Consider the following 18,430-nt stretch of genomic DNA (forward strand, 5'->3'; position numbering starts at 1 on the left):
TGTATGGTTTCATAACATCTTAATTAAATAACTTCCGATAGCAATTCCCGAACTGATGATGCGAAGTTTAAAACGGGAACTTGTCCAATGCGCAAACAATGCTCTGTCGACTCATTTCAATTTCCAACGTTCGTCTTAGTAATTCGACTGGCAGCCACGCGCCGCCATAAAGTTCCAAGACTACCATCTTGTCGACGAGTACCCACTCGCAAGTTTCCCGCTTTTTTTGGATTACACGAACTAGGGCAAAATGACAGATGTAGGTGACCCTATATTTTCATAAACCTTACGATGTTGAGCTGGATTATAAAATGTTTGTTCTGCGGTTTTTATTAAAATAGAGTTGTATTTACGAGAAAACATTTTTTTCTTGCATCGTGGATTTGATGAGGCTACTCGAGGTTACATTTGAAATCTCATTAGCGTGTGTATCACGTCATGTTTAATTCTGTACTTTGCTTTTTATTACGTGTTAGAGAGAGCTAATAATGAGATGCTGTATAAAAGAAATTAAGTTCATCATAATCTTTATAAGCAGTTTTGAAAAGACATTGAATTCGAAGATAATTAGATCTCTTTCTTAAATGAAAGAATCTTAATTGAATAGTTTATTTGTATAAGTATTTCAATTATGCTGGTCGTCTCGCTTTTCTCAATTTAAAAAATAAAAAGATAATAATTGTTAGTTACATTTCATGACTTATTATGGTTTATAATATTCTTACAAAACATAAAGCTTTTGAATTTGAATAATAAAGTAATGTTTCGCAGAAAGCCCTCGAACCTTAAAGAGCTCGATTTTCAAGTTAAGTTCGTTGAAGAATGAAAACAAAAGCAATGTTTTTGCTCCTTGAAGCTGTGAGAATCACACCGAACTTCATTTTTCTTGAGTAATACCTGCTGTGGGATTACTGGGAATCCACTAGGTTTTATACGTTATATCCAGTTGGTCTTAGGGAATACTGCGCGGAATACTCTCTTGTTTTCGTTTTTATCGCGCTTTGCGACCCCAAACTATAAATGGTTGGAAGAAAACCAGATTGGGACAGTGGACAAGTTAAATTGTTATTTAAGGATGATCCTGACTACGTTGGTGGTTTGAAATATTATATGTATACACCTCTATGAACTTTTGAGACAATCAGTTACATTTAGTGCGTTTTGTATAAGAATATAAACCAAATATTTTATAAGTGAAACATCACGTTTAATACGCTCTTACGATAGCATCGGCGATATCTCTTATATATAAAATTCTCGTGTCACAATGTTAGTCTGCATACTCCTCCGAAACGGGTGGACCGATTCTCATGAAATTTTCTGTGCATATCGGGTAAGTCTGAGAATCGGCCAACATCTATTTTTCATATGTACCACGGGCGAAGCCGGGGCGGACCGCTAGTAGGATATAATAGTTATTATTGTTTGTTTAACGTTAAACCATTTTCGTGCACCCTACTGGAAGATTATATACCTAATCATTGTTTTTCCTTCTATAATAATAGATACCTATCTATTATATTCCATCTACTCGTTTTACTAAGACTTGTCGAAGTCTGATGTTAGAAGCTGTATAGTGTGTGCGTTTATCGAATCCGCTGATATTTGCATAGTTATATTGTATCCACGTTGCAAAATGTTTAGAATATCTCATACTATTAAACTACCAACTTGTATTAAGTTTAGGGTTTACAAATACAATAATAATGAAAGTTATCGAGGAATATTGTATCGTCATATTATGATATGCACTTACCGATTCAAAATTGTGAATAAGTCTTTTATCGTTATATAGATACATAATATATGTATGTATCTATCTTCTATATTTCTTCCATGAGACTAAGTTATCTTAAGAAGCAAATAGATAACTATTTGCTACATATATATACTTACTACTACTATAGTTCTATTTCCATAAACATATATTATCCTATGAAATAGCTAACTACTTGGTATAGCCCAGTTTGGTACTTGATAATGGTATGTTTCATCATTGCCGTCTATGTTAATGATACATTTGTAGCAATCCATAAGATAAAGTGAAATCATAATCAACATATAGTAAATGAAGTACCAAGATCCACTCACAAATTCACAAACTCAGGCATGTATAGAGCTGTTCTTCATATCCGTAAAGCACGGTATTTCATTTACCTCTCTCATCTAGATGTAATTTAATATCCCGTACTGGTTCGAGGCGATAAAATTCTTTATGCATCGGGGTGGAACTGTCTGAGAATTTCCACCCCTTAACTGTTTCATTTCGTTAACGAAATTATTCAATTACGCTTTGGGAAATCGCGCTTCCCTTGAAATACGAACCTCTCAAGTGGTATTTGATGTGCAATGAGGTAAATTTTTATCTGAGAAACTTCTAGATTTGGGCTGTATCGAGTAGCTATGTTAAAAAGCTTATACATATAGCCTTATAGTAGGCTTCTCGTATGTGAGTCGTTACCTATCTTTTAGATTAAAATTTTTCATTTGGTTTATTTTACCAAAAGAAAAAACAAATACTGTTAATTCAATTACAGGAGATACTGTAATTTCTGGGTTTTATATCTCTGTGTTTTATGTAACTATGTTTTATGTTTTATGTTTTTTTGGAGGACAAAGCTAAAGTAGCTTCGAAAAAACTAGGGGTGCTCGCCAGGGCAAGACGGTACTTCACGCCTGCTCATCGCCTGCAATTATATAAGGCACAAGTCAGGCCCCACATGGAGTACTGCTCTCACCTCTGGGCCGGAGCGCCCCAATACCAGCTCCTACCATTAGACCGCGTTCAGCGACGAGCCGTCCGAATTATTGACGACCCTAAGCTTTCCGATTCGCTGGATCCACTTTCACTGCGGAGAGATGTTGCATCTCTATGCGTGTTCTACCGGATTTATAACGGGGATTGTTCTGTGGAACTTTTTGAACTCATTCCAGCTGCTGAATTTCACAATCGCACCTCTCGCCACAAATTAAAGTTTCACCCCCACCATCTGGATGCATGGCGGTCCACCACAGTGCGCTTTTCTCGACACTTTCTACCAAGAACGACAACCTTGTGGAACGACTTACCATCCTCAGTGTTCCCAAACGGATACGACACGGAGACCTTCAAAAAAAGGGCATATTTACACCTCAAAGGCCGGCAACACATTCGCGGTGGCCCTAACATCGCGAATGCTTATGGGCGGCGGGCATCACTTTCCATCAGGTGACCCGCCAGCTCGTGTGCCTGCTTAAGCGATAAAAAAAAAAAAAAAAAAAAAAACTATCTGGCATAATATAATATAATCCTAAGGAATATAATAAAATATAGTTTCCAATGTAAAATTACAATAGAGAAAAATACATAAAGGAATTTTATAGCCTCAGTAGTCTGAACAGTGGACACTTATGATATTTTTAGTACACAAATACTTTTTATTCACATTAAAAATAGCCATTAAATTCATAGCTATAATAAAATTTTAAAACGTATTTTGTTCATTTTTTCACAGGCTGAACTTACAATAGTAAAATAAAATTTCCAAGCCAACACGTTTCACAAAAAAGGTGAATTTAAAAGGTTATACCGTTTACACTGTAGAAGAAAATTGTTACTTAGTTCAGTGTCTTTCTCACTGTTTCAAGGCTTTTCTTAGACGATAAATATTTTACACAGGGCTTTGAAAAATTTATTACGCAATTTTTTCCATGAATTTTAAATTGATTTCATTTTACGATGAAATTTTATGATAATTTTAACTTGATTGATTGTAATTTTATTCATTGCGTAGATTAGAATTTGAAGTAGACTGAATTAGAGGAGAATAATTTTACATTCGGTTTTAATCGCGTTGCTAGTTACTACTTGCTAAATCCATTAAATAAATGTTTTTGTAAACCCTATTCAACTACTGACTACACATTACCAGTTTGTAAATAAAAAAAATAGTTCAATCTTTGTAAATAACAGGTTCTTTACAAAGATTTGATAACACTGTGCACACAAACAAGACTAGACAAAGAGTTATCAACACGTCAGTTCCCGCCCAAACGTATGACGTAAATTTTATTTCAGAACATTTCACACGCATGTCGAGAGCGTATAGGTGAACTTTTAACATTATGAAGTTAAAAACCCTAACATTTCATAGGGTTCTTGTTAAAACTGGAAAGTTCTCAGTTAAATGACCCGTGGGGCCGTTCAGTAGCTATACGAGACGTGATATCTGATGTTAAATGTACCTGAGACTAAGAAAGCGACAACTGTAGGTGATTGCAGAGTTTGCGAATGTGACGCGGTTTTAATGTATGTACAATGTTTCTAACGATTTGAGTTGGTATCCGCTATATATGTATGGAATAACTTTGTTGGTGAAATAATTCTATCCTAATAGAAGAAATCTTAGAATTTGTACTGCTAGATAGCTTGAATAGTTTTCGTAATTTTCAAGACGAGAGCACAGTATTACAATATTATTTCCTAATATTGTAATACTGTGACGAGAGCATAACACACACACACCACAGACACTAGGACATAATAAAGTGATAAAAAATAATTAAGAGTTAATGTTTCAATTTTTATGCCAAGTTTATGCATATTACTTAGATGCCAAACTTATGCCAATAACTTAAAATTTTCTCAATAGTTTTACATGAAGCTTCGATATAAGTTCTTTCCATTGTTTGAAGTTTAGGAGAGTTCATAGTACGTCAAACTGAACTAATAATAATCACGTAAGAGCATGTTTTAGGAATCTTAGCATCGTTACGCGTTTCCTACTAAATTCATTCGATTTGAAATGGAGTGATTTAGCGTTACCCAGAAATAGTACGGTCTATGAACCCGTAACTAATGTCACTAAAAGTCGAATAAAGGAAGGATTTGAAACTAGTATTGATTGCTAAGCCGTTCCATGAGGCGATCGTCACGTGACATTCACAACGCAGGGGAAACTATTTGACCTAGTTTTTTATTCCTTTTGTATTTTTACACGAAAACACTAACTGTAACCGAGTGGATTGGTTAGGAAATCGAATTCGAGCGCGTTGTTTGGAATCTCTTAAGATAATACTTGTATTGCATGGAATATTGAAACGCCTACGTGGCTTTTAAAGCTGATCTTATTGTTTGATTTTAAAAATCTTTTCGTAGTTTCATTTTGTTTGCAAATTGCGAATTTTCCGCTTTCAAAACTACCAGAGCGCAAACATATTATTCACATAAATATTTGTAGAAAAGGCGAGAAAGTTGGTATTTATCTTAACAATCAAGTGACGACGAAATAATATTTACAAGACGGAGTTGAGTCGTACATTTGCATGAACTTGGAGTTAAATTTAACATTCTACCCCGACTTCCTGACATTTGGCCAAAGTTGCTTTCCACAGCGATTGTCTGCGTTTTAAAATTGTTGCACTTGTAAATAAGTTTTGTAACGAGCTCTTTGTTTTAAGTTTTATATGCAACATGGAGCAAATGCCAGAAATGTAACTTTATGGGAATTTTGGCTACTTTATTTGCAACTGATTCTTTGGTACAATGGTTAACGTGTGAGTGTAGAACCGAGGGGTTTCAATCCTTATGGGATGCATACAAAAATAGATTTCCGTCTGGCAGGATATTGTCGGTTGATTTATTTATTTATTTGGTTTATCAACATTTCTTTAGGTACATTACCGATACAATAACAGAATTAAAATACAATTTTATATGATCAACGGTAAAAAACACTTAGGTATAGGTAAACACAGCATGCGAGAAATAAGTTTAAAAGTATACAATTAATAAATTAGGTATCTTTAACAATGAAAAATAATAAAATATATTGTGCAGTTAATCTATTCTAATCGTTGATCACCTGGATTCTGGAACTAATTACCAAATGAAATAATATTTAGTACATTTAATTTACAATTACAAATATGTCATTTACAGTCACATAATGTGGAACACTGTCGTATTTCCAATTAGTTTATAGACTACCGTCAAAGGGTCAAGGATCTGAATTGCATTATAGTTGCAAATGGCTACAGGTTAATCAAATGCCGTTCGGTAGAGGTGACCTTTGAAGTGCAGTTGTATGATTTATTAACATGATTAATTGGTGAGGTAACTGTTTGAATCCTCCATTGTTGCATTACACTGTATATTTAATTTTGGCGATAGTAGCCACGTTATTCCCTTTTTCCCTAATGAATGTGCATTTAACAGGAAATGAAGCTCCAAGATAAGGAAAGTTTCGTAGCTTCTTTTAGCGTAATTCATTTTTCTAACTTTTGTTTAACTATTTTGAATTTTCGCCTAAATAGATTTGTATCGAACATTTTAATTTTACTAACATCATATCGTTTGAAGATAGATTTTATTATGTAGGATCTTATAGCAGCGGTGATAGAATAGGTAGTTATGTATGAAAGTTTCTGTTAAATGCTATAAAGCTGCTTATGCCCCTATAAACTTTTATAAAGTTCTGTCACTCACATAGATAAAATAAATCATATCATTTTTACGTTTATTTCGTTTATATTTAGGGGCTCAAACAAGTTGGTTCCAAGAATTAGTTACATCCGCAAGTTTTCCTTTAGTAGTTATGAGGAAATGTTGAACAAATTGTTGTTTTTCGATGTTAGCTGTATTAAGGCGCTATTTTTTTAACAATGGACTAAAATGTATTTACACTATAGATCAGCACTTTTTATTTCGAGAGTCATTATTATTGTTGTGTGTATTATGAAGATCGTTTGTGCCGTCTTTTTTATTAAATACTAGGTTTCCGCCCGCGGCTTCGCCCGCGCAGTCAATGAAAAACCCGCATAGTTCCCGTTCCCGTGGAATTTCCGGGATTGCGTATTTTTCCTGGGATAAAAAGTAGCCTATGTCCTTTCTCGGGTATCAAAATATCTCCATACCAAATTTGATGAAAATTGGTTCAGTAGTTTAGGCGTGATTGAGTAACAGACAGACAGATAGAGTTACTTTCGCATTTATAATATTAGTATAGATGCAAGGGACTTTGCAAGGCAAAATTTTGTAAATTACTGTAATATTTTTCCGAATTTTAAATAGTGTAGCTTTCAAAGAACATACCTAGTTTTATATCATAATAATAACATGAAAAAATAGTTTAACTGAAAGAATGTTTTAACTGAACTACAGAAATTCATAATTAAATTTTCAAAACAAAGAAGGTAAAAGCAATCATTTCATCTAAATAATGTAATTTAAAAAGCTTTGGGCTACGAATGTTGATTATTTATTTATTATATTCCGCTAGTTGGCTTCAGCTAATAAACTATTCAGATAGCTTAACGGATGGGCTAATTGTTCAACAAACAATTTTATGAACGAAAATTGCAATACATTGTATTATTATTGTTTAGATGAAACATATTTGAGATTCTGTAATTTTCAAAAGCAATAAAATTGTTAACAATGTATTTAATAACTAGCTGCGCCCCGTGGTTTCACCCGCGTGGCTCCGCTCCTGTAAGTTTTAAGCGTGATGATATATAGCCTATAGCCTTCCTCGATAAATGGGCTATCTAATACCGAAAGAGTTTTTCAAAGCCGACTAGTAGTTCCTGAGATAAGCGTGCTGAAACAAACAATCTCCTTAGCCTTATAATATTAAGTATAGATTCCATACCCAAAACTTCCGTTTTTATCTTCAGCCCGGGCAGGCCGGGACAAACGGCTAGTTCTTTTTTATAAAAACAAGTTTAAAATAAAAACGCTATAACTCTAGTTTCCTAGAGAGCCATCAAAATACATACTGGCCGGAAATCTATTCGACGTGCATCCAAAAAATATTATTTGCTTTCCATAAATTTTCATAGTGACGTCATTCACCGTTTAATTCGCCTTGTAAATCCGAGCTTAACTTTTGCACTTGTAATTGCTAATTAGCAAGGATTCAATAAGATTTTGTGCTGTTTCAAACGTCCAATGCTTTATGTAAATTGTCGCTAATTGTGTTAAAGACCGAACATTTAAAATTAATGGGGCGATTACGTTGCTGTTAATGACGTTATTTATTCAATTAAGATGCTGTTACATAAATATTCAAATACTCGGCGGTTTCGAGAACATTTTACATTTAATTTCAAAGGATGCATTTTATAAAGAGCTTAGGGCTTAGGGCTCTTTTATTTTAATTAAATGAAGTATACAATGGGTATCTTATATCTATTTGAATCGTACTAATTTTATTAACTTGTATAATTGTTGTATTCAACATGTAATTTATGGAGTCAGGCATATTTACAATTTAGATATTATTACGCTTATAGTATGATGACATGCTCTGTGTACCTATTTGAATGGTAAATCCAAAAAAACTTACGTTTAAAACTTTCATAGGAAAAAGCTTAGAAAGATTTTGACATAACTACGTTAGACGCTAGCATAACTAACTCTTTTTTTACAGCTCCCCGTCAGACGCATCCCTTTTTTAGGCCTATCGTGGTCGCGACAGCTTTCAAACTTCAAACATTATTAAATTTGTACCCGAATAATTTCGAAGAAACAAATACAAGATTTTAATATCAGATTATTTATTATTTCGGCATAACGATGTGAAATTTCTCACTTCATTTCCATTCATGAAAGTCAAAATAATATCTAATAATAAAACTGTGTGTGTGTGTGTATTTAAGTATGAATTATTTCTACTTTAAATATAGGTACAACGACGAAACGGTACGATCTCTACTGGTATACTTGTGTTTACAGGATGGTAATAGTTTTAGAAAAGTTAATCTGTACTAATATTATAAAGCTGTAGAGTTTGTTTGAACGCGCTAATTTCGGAAACTACTGGTCCGATTTGAAAAAATCATTCGGTGTTTGATAGCCCATTTATCGAGGAAGGCTATAAGCTATAATATATCATCTCGCTAAGACCAACAGGAGCGGAGCACTGCGGGTAAAACCGCGGAGCACAGCTAGTAATTAATATTTATGAAAATTTTGTAATAAGCGATATGTAGACTGTGTAGACTTAACGTAAAAAGAATACTTCGTAAACTTAAAGAAGTTTCTATGTAATCAAGATTATAACATAGAGACGCTTTTTTATTTCTATTTTTACAACACTAGTTACTATGCATAATTATCTACAGTGAGAGCTAATTGCGGGATTTACTGAAACCGGAAAACAGCACGTATAATCTGTTTACATCACAATCTGTGTACCGATAGCTGTTGTGCCTTTAATCCAAGGGATATCATAGTGAAATGTATTCGTACAAAAAGTCAATTAAAGTTAAGATCGAGAGTCAGAGGGCGGAAAATCTGAGTCCCTCATAATGAGTCCGAGGGATCAAACAGTCTATGAACCGTCAGAATGCCCTCTGTTATTCGAGTTTGCAAAACTAATTTGTTACTTTGATTAGCTAAATTTTTAAGGAGAAATTATGTTCCGTTCCCTGTATTACAATGTTCAATACGTTTTGCTCGTTGAAAAATGTTTGCCGAAATAATTTGTAATCAACTAAAATTGTTTCAGCTTTTTCAAACAATACTATTTTGTTTAGTAGAGTAGGTTTATTGTTGTTTTAAATATATATACATATTATATTTTTAATCTGTGCATTTTTTAAATCGATCTTTATTTAAATTCGGCGGGAATGACACTGCATTAAAAAAAGAAATAGAATAGTCAATAGACAATCACAACTTCTTCAAATATTGCAAAATAAACATCCAGTTACCAGACACATTACTGCGGTTATGTTAACAAATACGCGAATATGTCGATACCGAACGAGCGAACTCCGTTATAAATATAAGTCTACTTTATTACGTCATAAACTCGGAATTGCTTGTGGGGTAAAAAATTAGGTCAAACGAAACGCGACAAATTTTTGCCCGTCATTGGACCTTAAAAGCTGTTCGCGAATTACTTAAGCCTCCATTCTCGCACAATCTATGTATTACCGTAAAAACTTCGGAATTAAATTTTGAACCGGTGATAATAGAATTTCTGCGATCACAAATGAAAAATTGATTGCTATTTTCATTTTTGTTTTTAAAAAATGAAGGAAAATTTAGAATGAACTTTATGTCGGGCAGAGGGAAGATTTACGTGTTTTTAATTTCTGGAAATTGAGGGGACTGGAACTGCCTTAAGGAAATATAATTTATGATAAAGCATTTGTACTTGTCTTGCGGTTTTCTTACTTCCCTATCAGAGAATTAGATAATGGTCGGTGTATAATCTTAAACAGTGGCCTACAATTAATATTAATAAATTAAGAATAACACAGAAAATTTTTAAATGTTGATTTCTATTTTGCGATATAGGTAACTCTAAGTTTGGTAATTTGAAAATAGTCCAAGTTTTATAAATTCAAAAATTACATGAATATTTCCCATGCATGTAATTCGTGTGATAATAATTTTGATATTTATATATAAGATAAATACATTTACAATTAAACACATGCTTAGCAATAACGTAAAATCAATCAATACATAATGTGAAAAAATATTACAAAGGCATGTCTTGTACAGTACACGACCCTCGATGTAACAATGCCAACGCTATGTTTCAAAAAACTTAGTCACCATTTCATTTGCATTGTACCTAAAACTGATACGAATCGTCGAAAAGAGTAATTCATCCTCCACGAATGTAGGTTTTCGAAATAAATTTCAGATTCAATTTGGAAAAGTCTACTTTATGTCGGCGGTAGAACAAGCGGGTCTGCGGAAAAAATATGAATAGTTTTCTCTATTTGCGCATAGTCTGAAAATCGATTTACATGCAATCTTTTTTTATCAATATAAATGTTGACTATCCTTCCTATTGTTGAAATTCATTTTTGAATTGAGCACCTGAATAGAAGCTTTTAAGTTTGATACAATTGAAGTACGTTTAGAAAATCTAGCCAAAAATATACTTACCTAAATAAATAGATACTGTAAAAGCAAATCGTGTTAGTTACGCAGCTTGTAATTCAAGAACGGCTGAACGGATTTTAATGATTTTTGGTTGGTTGGGTACATCCTGGATTTGGACCAATTTGATGTGTTTAAATTTTGAATAAATTATACGAGCGAAAAGTTAGTTATATTTAAATATAAAATATATGTGTCTCTACTCTGGGTAAGATATAAGTTTTTAGTTCTACTTCGTTTTATTTTTGTTTAAAACAATGAATATTTATTCAAATTAGAGTCTCAACTCGATAACCACATCTATACATATAATAAATCTGTAGAAGGGTCAATTCTGTACATTGAAAATATTGAAAAAATAAATAGCAGGGGGTGTTACTGGATCGATACCAAACCCAAATATGTGATTAAAAAAATTTTTGTCTGTCTGTCTGTCTGTCTGTCTGTCTGTCTGTATGTGAAGACATCACGTGAAAACTAACGGTTCGATTTCGATGAAACTTGGTATAATTATACCTTATTATCCTGGGCGTAAAATAGGATACTTTTTATCCTGGAAAAATACGTAGAAAAAAAACAATCTTAATTTTTCAGTTTTATCCATAGACGTTGTTCTGTAGAACCGCGAACACACGTTGGGTATTATTATAGGCATAGCCGTATTTGGGTCCAATAGATACTTATAAGATGTTATTGTCAGAGTTACTCAAAATGGAGAAATAAACCATCCACGCGAAGACCGACATCCGCGCGGACGGAGTCGCGGGCGGAAGCTAGTTTATAATAAAAGCATAGATATTTAAATTTCTTTATTCTTCAATACTTAAAACATTTTAACCTGATGAATTTTAATAATGACTTGAATATCTTAAATTTATACAAATCGGCAAACCGAAAGGACTTATTTTAGTTATTGTTTAAGTTTCTGGACAGTTCTATTGGAAATCCTATAATTTTGAAGATAATGAATTCAGATTAAATAATTTAAATAATGAATTAAAATTATGTATTAAAGTTATCGAAATTTTGGCAAAGAATTTAGACATTATTTCAATGGTCGATTGAATACCTGCCTGGAATATCTTTCTTAATTCTACAGGCAGTGTGCGAAAGTATTTCTTTATGCATATTGCCCTTACTTACGTATATTCGCGTTTACGTATACTCAAAGGTCACGTAGAAAAGTCTGACTATCCACATTCCAGAAAACAGTGAACTGGCGATTAAACAGTACTGTGTTCGAACCCATTGGAATGGAAAATTTCCAAATATTCCTGAGGTACAAGGCATTTATAACCATCCTGTAGTGCGCAGTTTGTCGATCTTATTTCAACTGATTTGGGACTTCATTTGAAGCAAAAATACCTTAGATAGTTGGTTACATTAACTGTAACCAACAGTAATATTACTAAGAAAAATAATTATAATTGGTGGGAAATTACATCAAATAAAATAGTTTGAACTTGTGCAGAACATTTTGATATCTCACCTCTTATGCACTTTCTAATATAATAGTAAAATCTGACACGATCTTTAAAACAAAAGAAGTTTAATCTACAGTTACCTCCCGTTAACTACAATTTCATCTAGTGGCTTTTTCCAAGGCTAATATCGCTATATATTTTTACAATGAGTATTTTCATAAAATAAACCTCTGCAAATATTAATTACGCTCCAAAATGAGATTGAACGATACAATTTTGCATTAAACTGATTGTTCTATGTTTCATCATGTCAAAATTAGGATTGGATAGGACTAATTTGATAAATCTAAACGAGGCTAAAATACGTTAATACAAGGAAAATCAAAACATAGAAGTCAATCATTCAATAGCTGCTTTAAAACTTAAGTGCACAATGATTTTATTTAGATAATATATTAGCTAAAATATCTTCTTATATATAAAATTCTCATGTCACAATGTTAGCCTGCATACTCCTCCGAAACGGGTGGACCGATTGTCATGAAATTTTCTGTGCATATCGGGTAAGTCTGAGAATCGGCCAACATCTTTTTTTTCATATGTACCACGGGCGAAGCCGGGGCGGGCCGCTAGTTTATCATATTTTTATCCACCTAACAAAAACAAAAATGGAAGTTATTTATTTCCCCTGGAAAAGTAGTTAATGAATTGGTAACAACTTATAAGAGCTCTGTATTATCTTCCAATAATTAAAATGGATTTGAATAATAATATTAAAAAGCATAATTCGAACTAAAGAAAACAATGAGGAGGCATTTCAAAAACAGCAGAGGCTCGCGAATCTAGGACGCGCATTGTTCGTATCCTCTATAAATAGATTGAATCAAAGACACTTTGAAAAATGAAGGCATGAAGTCTTTGTAGGCGGCAATAGGAGAGACAATGAGATAGACCGTCATCTACAATTTTGTTCGGATTTCCGCTTTGCCTGCTCGTCTTCAGGTATGTTTATTTGATCCATTGTTTATGTGGCCCTTGTAATATGGTCTTTATATAAATGAACTCGCCATGATAGGTACAGAGGCTGAATCATTTAGATTTTGGCTGGTCCTTTAATGTTACGGTGATCACCTCTGTGAACAAAATTTATGTCTTTGTTAATGTTAATTGTATTCGTATTGTATTCTTAGCAAGAGTAAGTGCTATAAATATTTACGTGTATTCTAGGTTCCGAAGCAAGCTGCGGATATAAGTAAGTTATATTATCTTTGGTGATTGTATCGTAAATAAGATATTTCAAATTAGTTTTAAAGTATACGAAGCCATTTCATATAGAATTTTTCCTTGTTATTATCAATTATTGGTCTGCTACGCTACTCACTGGCTTCTGATTAACCATAAACTTATCTTAAAATAAAACAGCTGCTGTATTTACCATCGACCACGAGAGAAAAAATTTACGAAGAAAATCTTAATAAAAAATATGCAAACATTAAATTTTTTATCGTTCAGAAAAGTATTTGTAATCAAAGGGCAAAATTTTCTTTGGGAAATAGCAAATACGAATTTTTGGTAAGCCTCAAAAGTTGCGATAAGAGATATTCCAATTCATTAAAAATATACTGCTCTTTAGGTGAAATTCTAAGGTTGGAGGATGCTTCAATGGAATTTTCTTTTCATTTATTTATATAGAAACTCTTTAAATCGTTTTAATTAACTCATTTCATTACATATCACGGGTTATATACACGTTAGGAGACAAGTTTACACGTTAAGTATTAAAGCATAATGAGTTTATGATTAAAATTTAGATTTTTCAACAGTGTGGAGTGGAACATTATAAAAATATTAAGCTTCTTAGTTATAAACTTTGAAATCAATTTTTAATAACTAATTTCTTTCATCAAAGTCCGATTACTCTGATTGTAAAAAAACAGACAGAACATTCATTAAAAAATAATTATATTTCTTTATGGAAAGGTGAAAAAGCAGTTAAATAAATTCAATTATGATTTTGACATATCGTAGCTTATGTCTCTAATAATTCCTTCGTATTCTAGCACACTAAAATGGCGTATTTTCCACGATTTGTAGCTATAGGTCAAGAAAAGGTTCAGCGGCTAGAATATTAAAGTCCCTCGTGTGACATTTTCAAGAGAAATGCGTGATAACGTAAGGAATTTTTGCCTTTATGTTTTATAATTTTTAAAGTGTTGCTTATTATTTTAAGAGAACATATAAACTCTATGAATAGGTAAATTTAAGGCATTTTTAAATTGTTTTCATGATAATAGAAGTTTAAAATTCGTTGTTTGGGTAATGTTATGAATATTTACTAAGTTATAAGTCATAAGTAAAGAAACACTATGTTTTCACTGTAGACGTTAGTAGGTAGAGTTTTATAATTCCATTGAAACTTATATCTTTTACTTAAAATTGAAAACATGATCTCGAAGCGGAGACAAATACGTTTCGTCACAGTCAGTTGAAGGCGCATTGTAGTGAGGAGTGACGTCCAGCAATCATTTCATTAGCAAGAGTATCTCTTGAAATTTGCGTCAGATCCGACAGCCCTCAATCACACTCAATTTCATTTGTCCTCATTACACGGATCTCATCACGATTAATGTTTTCCTCTCCAACGAACGGACACCAGTTCCCTTTATACTGTCTAGTAAACCTATTTCACAAAACGAAGGCATTGAAGCAAAATGATTAATAAAGATAAGACGGGGAATGGCGGAGTCGACGGACAAAAAATTTTTTTTCGAGACCATCAATTTAATAAAGCAGTCAAATAAGTCAGGCGAGCTATTATTTTTGTAAAATACAGCCTTTCCGTCGCTCTTAAATGAGAACTCGAGATTAACCCTCTGAGTTTTGCCTTCAATTTTTCAGAGTTCACCAGCCGACTGCTCTTTTAATCTCGAACTATTATTTAAATTTTTTGCGTGAATTTCGTTGATTTTAGAGAAATTGGAGCATTCGCTCACTATCAACTTTGTTTAATAGATTCCAAAGAAATTAAAGCCAGTTAAACGAGTTACGACTTCTGTCTTACTGTAGTAACTAATTATGAAGCAGACTGAGTTTAATTTTAATGTGGTGCTGGCTTATATTTGACTGCTTGGAAACTTGGAACAGCTATACCTGGAATATACAATGTGCAATACATAATATATACCGTTCTTTGGAGGTACCTATCTGTCAGTCTGTCTAGGAGCTTTGTCCGTGTTAAAATTAGGGATACAGTTATGTTATAATAAAATATAAAACAAAGCATCTAGAATAGATTGTTTTCAAATAAAGATATTCAATTTTCAGAATAGTCCTAAATTCTAATTCTACAGTTTTCTTTTAAACGTTTTAAAATCCCTTTGAAATTATAATAATTCATTCTTATTTAGTTTATGTGAAATGTACATATACTAATTCTATAAATTGCACACATCAGTGAACAGATATCGGTTTCTAGTTAAATAATCGCTTTAGATAGTCCTCGTTCCGGAAGAGAACAACGAATGGGTTTCCTTGTTCATTGTTATCCAATTAATTGATTTCTTTATTGCTCTCTGATAAGACAATTGGTGAATTTGTTCATTAAAATAAAATAAGAAACTTTTTTTGGATTGGATTAAGGTTTTTGTTGTAGCATATGGAATATGGATAGTTAGATAACTCTGTCTTCATTTTTGAAACTTGACAACATTTTTGTACTCTCTTTTAAATTATGAAGTTTAATATTATTATTTTGATTACGAAGAATCTTTTCAATTTGTAATTTAATATTTAATTTCAATAAATCTTAAAACTTTTAAGTATGTAAAAGATTATTCAAACTAAAAAATTAGTATCATTATTCAACACAGCATTAGTATTTCAACTTTACTAAAAGCGTGTTAGACGAACTTATTTGATTCTATAATTTACTTAACTTCTTCTCAGTTTGCTTTAATGAGTTCGACCTTCTTGGAGAAGGGCAAAGAAATTTCTATTTAATTTTATTTTAATACTTATTCAATTCAATCAGAAAAGTTACATTCGTTGTATGGGTGCATTTTTAACTTATAAAGCCTGAGTTGTAACTATGAATCTACTTATACTAACAGCAAAAAATAAAATTTTCAGCAGAATCTACGGAACGAAAAATATTGCCAATTTCGCACTTTAAATTAGTAAATATTTTAATTGATTTCTTACCTAAATTCACAGTAGGAAAGAAGTATCTTCTATTTGTTAATAAAAAATATAGAGCTAGAGAGAGATAGACGCCTTCAGATAAGTTTTCTGTGGTACATTTTTTGAAACTACATGAAAATCTATTTGTTTTAATCCATCAGGCCCCGGAATCACAGACACAATAGAAAATCTATTGTGTCGCGGTCGGATCTGGCCGCTCGGTGGTTGAGAGGTATAGTCGATTGAGAAATATTTTATTGAAGTTCATGTTATTTCATCATCAAAAGAAATCTTAGAACGTACCATAATCGTAAACTTTGTACCTCTCCTAGCTTGAGTTAGAAGCCAGTCTCGAATATATAGCGCCCCTGAGCCATGACTAACAAGGCTACGTAACTAAAAGCAAAGTCGCGGGCCCGAACTAGTAACTATACACTATAGAACTACATAGTATATAGTATACAGTTAACTAAACCAACTTCATCTACAATATCATACTTGGTAACAATATCAAAGCTGTTAAATAAAACTTAATTGAAACGTCAGTCGTGTGGCGGAGTGTCTGAAAAGTGAAAAATGGAAGATTGGAGCGGAATTGTTATTTTAATACGGGACTCTCTTGTAAAAATGTTAGGGGAATATAACGTTTATTACCGAATGATTATCGTAGATTATTTTTAGTGGTGATAATTATTTTTGTAGGTAGGGGTAAAATTTTGTACATATCTTTAAATAAATATAGATAGCAGTTTGTACATTTTTTATTGATAAATTCCTCTTGAAGACTAAGATAAAGAATTATTATTTCAAACGGTTGTCTAAAATAAAAACATTTACAAATGATGTTAATATTAGAAAAAAAGAGACAACAAAGTTTAAGGTAGGTACCTATTATTATAAAAGATAATGAATATTTCAGTATAAGACAATATGTATGATATTAATATTTTTATGAAATATAAAAAGCAAGGCGTCAAATTATAACGTAATTTATTTAGAATGCCACCATATAAAAAGGAATAAAGAGCTTCCTGCACTTTATCTTTACGACCATACAATATTATTTCGACTGGGAGCGAGAATAATAAAAAATATACGTTTTAAAAATTATTGCCCAGAATAAAACACATGGGTTCAATAGAGTTTAATTTTGTATGCAATTTTCAACAAATCAATTTCCACAGGGGTGAGAACGCCTACCTTAGCTCACGTTATATTTTGACCCAATTTTTGATTTTGCCGGTAATTGAAATAAAGTTCAAAGTGAACAGTCGGTGTTCAATTTCTTGTTCAGACAGGGCTAATTGCTTTGAATTTGTTGAACATGATTCACTTGAAATTATGGCGGTACAGTGCTATTCAAATAATTTGTTGCTAGAAGCTATTATTTATGCAACTAGACTAAACGCAAAGGACAATTGATTTAATAGTTCCAAAAAAGCATTGTTATGTAAATGAATACAAGTTTAATTGTAGAGGATTAGTGTGTCTCAATTGTTTGAAATCTAATACAGTAAAAACAGTTGATTTTGCTGGTGTTCGTTATTTGTTTCAAAATGTTTTGATATCTTATGTCATACTGTATTAGGGGTACATTTTCGTTCATTTTCTATTTCGGTTTTTTGGTTTAAGCACAGATAATATAACTGTACGATTTAGATTGATTTCTTGGAATGTCTCCTTTTAAAGAATCTTCTAACGTATACGAGAATTATTTTGGTAAAATAGTAATTCTTAGTACAGCGATTATTTACAGTATTAAATAGAAAAATCGGCCTATCAACTATCAACTTGTTTTTAATACAAGATCAGTTAACCTCGAAGCGTTTTGGCGTCTTTAATAAACAATTAAATAACGTAATAATACCTGCTAGCATCTTGCAAGTGAAGTGACTACATTTACCCACGTTATGACGTGTGGTATGGTGCTTCTACACAGTTG

The 18,430-nt window shown here is 32.4% G+C and overlaps 2 protein-coding genes across 3 annotated transcripts in view; both read left to right on the forward strand.

Annotated features, from left to right (window-relative positions):
• Window positions 1-18,430, forward strand: part of LOC149478806 (uncharacterized) — a 216,462-nt gene that overhangs the window by 21,511 nt on the left and 176,521 nt on the right. The window lies entirely within an intron of this gene.
• Window positions 1,021-3,212, forward strand: LOC149478808 (uncharacterized). The gene is made up of 2 exons (XM_089709083.1): window positions 1,021-1,089; window positions 2,613-3,212. The coding sequence occupies exons 1-2, from the start codon at window positions 1,021-1,023 to the stop codon at window positions 3,210-3,212; spliced, it is 669 nt and encodes a 222-aa protein (XP_089565209.1).

This window comes from Colias philodice, chromosome 21 (assembly GCF_061535455.1).
Source record: "Colias philodice isolate Cphi_HAF_F1 chromosome 21, ilColPhil1 Martin Lab GWU primary, whole genome shotgun sequence".
Classification (NCBI taxonomy): Eukaryota; Metazoa; Arthropoda; class Insecta; order Lepidoptera; family Pieridae; genus Colias; species Colias philodice.